Here is a 5,928-nt window from a genome sequence, read left to right as displayed (position 1 = left end):
TCGCAGTACCTGGAACATTCACAAATAATAAGAATGAATAATAAAGATATCTACGATTAGTAAAAAAGCAGCAAAAGATAATCACAGGAACCTATAAACTACAGAGCTAAACTGATAAAAAATTAGTTACAAAAAATCCTTTAAGCTCCCTTAAGACATACTGTATAGCTAAACAACTTCACCCTCCCTTTTTTCCTGACCCCCGCAGGTCCGTATTTACCTCCTTCAATGCAGCAAGTAACATCTTATTTAAGTCTATGACCTATATCTGTGTGAATATATTTTTTTATGATTTATGTGTTTTATATGTTGCCATTTACTTATAAGGATTTAGTATATGGTAGTCGGTCCAGGAAGAGAGATGTACCGTATTTTTCGGCGTATAAGACGCACTTTTTCTTCCCCAAAACTGGGGAGGGAAAAGTGGGTGCGTCCTATACGGTGAATGCAAGTTTTAAAAATAAATAAAACCGGTAACATACTTACCCGATACTGCGATCCCGCGATCCTGTGTGCTTCTGCGATCTTCTCTCCTCTCCTCCTGGCTGCAGCGCGTGTCTCGCAGTACCTGGAACATTCACAAATAATAAGAATGAATAATAAAGATATCTACGATTAGTAAAAAAGCAGCAAAAGATAATCACAGGAACCTATGAACTACAGAGCTAAATTGATAAAAAAAAAGTTACAAAAAATCCTTTAACAATCCTTAAACAACTTCACCCTCCCTTTTTTCCTGACCCCCGCAGGTCCGTGTTTACCTCCTTCAATGCAGCAAGTAGCATCTTATTTAAGTCTATGACCTATATCTGTGTGAATATATTTTTGTATGATTTATGTGTTTTAGATTTGTTGCCATTTACTTATAAGGATTTAGTATATGGTAGTCGGTCCAGGAAGAGAGATGTATGTATTCGTTAGGCTTGCACCTGTAGCTTGTGACTCACAACAAATATCCACCAGTTACATAATAAACAGTGTATATTGGCTATGAATCTATGATGGGAGTTGTACACCACCAGTGGATAATATGGAGTGTAATGCCCCTGTTATTTATTATATAACAGTAATGCTGGATTTTAAAAGTCTTCTGGTTCTAATACACCTTAAAAAAATTTTAAAAGTATAATTTTCTTTGGATAATTATTTTGTGTGACAAAAATGAGACGAGTGCAATGTATTACCAGAAATATGCAGAAGGGGCCAGACAATTAAAATGATAGTTCCTTTCCTTTACTTGTCAGGCAAAAGGGCAAAAGGGCAAATTCTAGCTGGCTAGAAAAACAGGAGCTTAGCGCGTGGCAAGTAGTGGTGGTACGTACCTATTAGGATCTCTGATATACTGGTTGGCATAGATTAGATAAAGTTATCCTAGGGTACATTCAAATACCTAAAGCTTATAGAGGTTGAAAATATTATCTTAACATAAACTGTTAGCTTTACTTTTGATAATACCTTGTTTTTCGAATGTTCCAAAGAGTATTCTAAAAAACAAAACAAAAACATACCTGTTACATTTTCATATCTTTCCTAAAATACAACTCAATGCCCTTAAAATTTACGACAGAAATAAAATTCTGAGCTTTTCTAAACCATTCTTAGAAAGTGACAACAAAGTAAAGCTGTTAATAGAAAAACATGGCTGCCATTGCTGATCTCATTTGGGTGATGTTGTGGAGGACCTGTATTATGTGTGCTAATAATTTTAGCTAAAGCATCCTCCATATGTGCAACCAGCTAAAAGAAGCTCGCTATGTACCTAGTAACCAGCCTGGTTATGAACGCATATGGAATGGTAAAACTGGGTGGTCTTTTATTTTTTTTTAGAGTATAGTTCTGTATGAGCCAACATTTTAACAAGAGCACATTACATGAGAATTTACTCAGGGAGCAAGACTTTAGCTAAATTAAATAGCATTTAAATACCAGCAAACTACAACACAAAAGCGATTACTGCCAAAGCCCCACATACTTGGCTAAAACTGCGTACACACTTCCAATAATTATCGTTCGAAACAAACAACCGATCGGTCGAAAGTCATTCACAAATCAGGTGACCAACGACGCCGACGAACGAGGATTGTCGTTGGAAATGAACGACCGCCACGGGGGAACAGATTGGCTGACGATCCTTCACTATCGTGTGTACGGTCGTTCAGTGATCGTGCATGTTTCTGCTTTACACTTTCTCCTTTACATGTCACTGCCTGCATTGTTTGACCGATCGAATCTGGCGTGTGCACAATATTGGTTGCTTATATTTGAACGATCTTTACAACATGTACAGAATTGTGCAAAATATGATCATTCAAATATAACTGTGCATGATCATTGATCGGTCGTAATAGTTCGTTTTCTAACGATAATCATTGGAAGTGTGTACCTAGCTTTAGACTTAAACTAAGATGATGATAAATGTATCCAGCATGGATTATGTAGGAAACAAGAAGATTCCAAATGGTAACAACACATTTAGGCTTAATCACTTTAGATTGATTAGTTTAGACTGACTTACCGGTATAAAAATATATAATTGGCATGTTGAGAGTGGAAGATGGAAAATATAAGCACCATAAACAGCTTTATTGAATATTACCTATCCTGTGTGTTCTGTAAGCACCATCCTTGGACTCGGCACAAATACGCTGCAACTCACATTTTCCATGAATTTGTCTTAGAAACCATTTCAACCAAAATCTGAAGTAGTTGCTGTAGAGATATTGCCAGAAGTAGAGAAGCATCCTGAAAACAGAAACATAAACATTGCTGTCATCGATGATATTCAGTTTCACCTATTATTATTTCATATATGACAAACATTTGATTCACATATATACTTTATATTTATGACTATACTATTGAGTCATAAACATGCAGCTCAAAAATGCATAAAAAGCATTCTACATTTGATTTTACGCCCAATGGGACCCAAAATAAGAAACCTGAATTCAATTTAGTGATGTCAGACCTACTAAACAGACTGTGATCACTAGTTGTAGGTATGGTTATTTACCTTTTTTACTAAATAAATCTGCAAAATAAAAGCCATTTTTTAAAAGCATGATCATCCCCATCGCCCCTGTTATAACACTAGTTATGATTACATTACAGCTGTCATTTTTTAATTAAATGCATGTCAAAATGTCAATGCAAGTTTATATTGAATTCCAACAAGTTGGAGACTTTATACATACCAATGCAAGAATAATTCCTTAAAGTGTATCTAATTACAAGCATGTGAAACACTAGCTGCACATTCCCCTCTTTTAATTAAATCATTTCTGTAGGGTGTATGCACTGACAAATGTTCTGCCAATGCTTACAGAATTCAGCTGCAGAACATTCAGCCTTTCTATCACCTCCAGAGTAGTGGAACAAACTGCTGTGCCAAAGCCACGTACTGCTCAAGTCATCAAACTGATGTACAACTGCTGCTGGACTGCTACATCCACAGAACGTTCATAAAGAGGCTCAACTTACGCGGGGCCCAACCTACTACTCATTGTGTAACCCTCACATCCTTGCAGACAGTACTCTGTTTTCCTTATCCAGGTGCCAGTATTGAAAATATTTTAGTCTGCCTTCTAGGTAGTTAAATAGACATTTCTTTTTTCTGCACTATCTATCCTTTATCTTTTCTTATTTGGGAGGGGGGATCTTATATAATGAATCTTGTTTAAAGTAGGATCAAATCTGGCACAAGCCATTTTTAGGAGGCCTATTAGGAGCACAGACGGACGCATTGGTCTATAAAGGGGCTGATCTCTAGCAGCGTCATGTAATTTGTCTCCAGTCTATCACTATTTTATAGTTTCCTCCCCTAGTCTTTAACAACTCCTATAGCATGTTTGCAGCCTCTGCTTCCTGAAGCATGTCGGCAGTCTTGGACTACCTAATAAACCATTTTGGTAATCTGCAGCCACCTCCTATGTCAGATCTGACAGCATTTTGTTTATTATACAAAGGTACTCCCTAAGTTGTGGGTGATCCTAGGGGGGGTGAGCTCTTTCTGCAGCCTCTTGTAACTCTTTAATGACCAAGACAAACTCTGCAGTTGTTTCTTTTTGCATATCAAAGCACAGCTTGCTCCAGAAGTTAATGAATGTCTAGGCTCCATAAAAATTTTTTTTTTGTTTTTTGCTTGGTTTGTGATTAGCTCACAGTGAGGATTTTTACAGTAACTGACACCACACTCCCTAATAATATGTTAAGACAAACATCTGTCCTAATTGCATTTATTAAAATAATGTACCTGTTCTTAAGTTGAATTTGTATGCAAGTCAGAACAAACCTGCAGTCCCTATCTCATATGTAACCTGGCGACTACCTGTATAAAAATATATCTGTCCGCCAACATAGGAATTGTTACTGATTTGCCTTCTAAAGGATTTGTAATTTGGCTCATCCAGTCTTGTTGTTCTTTTCTGATTACCAAAGAGCTGGGCCAAAAACTAGACACAAAAAGCAGCGACCCTGAGAGTTTCCGCAGAAGGGAGACACAAAAAAGGCAAGATGTGTGATAGTGACATCGGGGGCTGTATTTGAGAACCCCTTAATACTTCTGAATGATAGTTACTGAGTGGAAGAAGCGTCTATTGTAGACAAGTGACAACTGTAGTACTTACAATACGCCACACAACCAAGCATTGTTTGGTTTATCTTTATGTATATCAACAGCATGGCTTGTCATAAAGAATAAACAAAACACCCTAAGGCTATGTACACATGTGCAATATTTAAGGACTGCACGATGCATGAACGAGCTCTGTACATACACCAACGTTCTGCTCTATGGAGAGGGGAGAACGACAGAGCGGCTCCCCGCTGCTCTCTCTCCCCTTCACTTCTATTACGATAGTTCGGCGTCTATTGTCTGTGGATCTGCTAGGACGGTCGTTTGGACGATGGACTGAGTGCTGTACACTCACAAGATTCTCGTCCTCACCCTGAACCAATTATCAGATGAAAACCACTGGACACGTGTACCTAGCCTTGGGGGTCTGTGTATCAGACCAACATGCTTCAGAGATCATTCACAATATACAATACTATGGACCCCCTTCACACCTATATATAATCTGCTATAAGTGGGCTTTGCATTCCTATAAACCTATATAGTAAAACCTGTTTGATACAAACAAAACCCTGTGAACACACGGGTAAAATTATAAAGTAAATACGTTTGATTAATCCTGATTGTCATGTGAAGATGATCTATTCTGATCCCTTGAAGCTATGTATACACATCAGATGATTGTCACCCAAGCACAATGGTTGTGGCAGAAATCTGTGTGTACAGCAGTCCTGATTGTCCATCAATCTGCTTTCGTGTATCAATGAGTGAGGATCAGGAATGATCCCTGTATATTCCTATGGAGGAGATCACAGCGGGGTGCTACTAGCTCATCCTCCATAGAACAGGGGCTGTGTACACACATTTGTGAAAGCTCAGTTCCGGTGACAATCCTCTCATATCAATGCAAGTGTTTAATATATGGAATAACATGAGCGGATGATAAACACATCACCCCATACTCCTCGTCATGACAGATCACACTTACATTGCTGAATATTTATAAAATAAGTAGTAAATCCATAACCTAAAATCACTCCCAGAGTAGTAAAAAAGTTACTCTAATACGGATTACTGATAAAATCGTCATAACGAGAACAATATGTCTCAGCAGCTGATTTTAATGGGAACACGGTATAGTAACCGGCTTCCCCAGCACTCTGCACTCACAGACAATGAGAACACAAATGTCAACCAGCATAAGACCCGATCCCCCAACCTCACCTTGCAGCGTGCTATAAATCCCAACTACTGGCGATTATCAATAAACACATCCTTCTCAGCTGAGCCTGACAGTCCACGTCACAGAAATCATAGAGCGATGCTTACCCACTATAGGAGCCATTTTTTTGAAG

General features: G+C 38.2%; 1 protein-coding gene across 1 annotated transcript in view; it reads right to left on the bottom strand.

The window, feature by feature from the left end:
* ELMOD2 (ELMO domain containing 2) overlaps positions 1–5,928 on the bottom strand; it is a 13,701-nt gene extending 7,773 nt beyond the window's left edge. The window contains 3 exon segments of the mRNA XM_072406828.1: positions 1,456–1,484; positions 2,597–2,742; positions 5,798–5,928. Of these exon segments, the coding sequence (XP_072262929.1) occupies positions 1,456–1,484; positions 2,597–2,741 (174 nt within the window). The 5' untranslated portion in view covers position 2,742; positions 5,798–5,928.

Source organism: Pyxicephalus adspersus, chromosome 3 (genome assembly GCF_032062135.1).
Source record: "Pyxicephalus adspersus chromosome 3, UCB_Pads_2.0, whole genome shotgun sequence".
In the NCBI taxonomy this organism is placed as follows: Eukaryota; Metazoa; Chordata; class Amphibia; order Anura; family Pyxicephalidae; genus Pyxicephalus; species Pyxicephalus adspersus.
The sequence above is the reverse complement of the archived record's forward strand: the minus strand, read 5'-3'. Positions and strand labels throughout refer to the sequence as shown.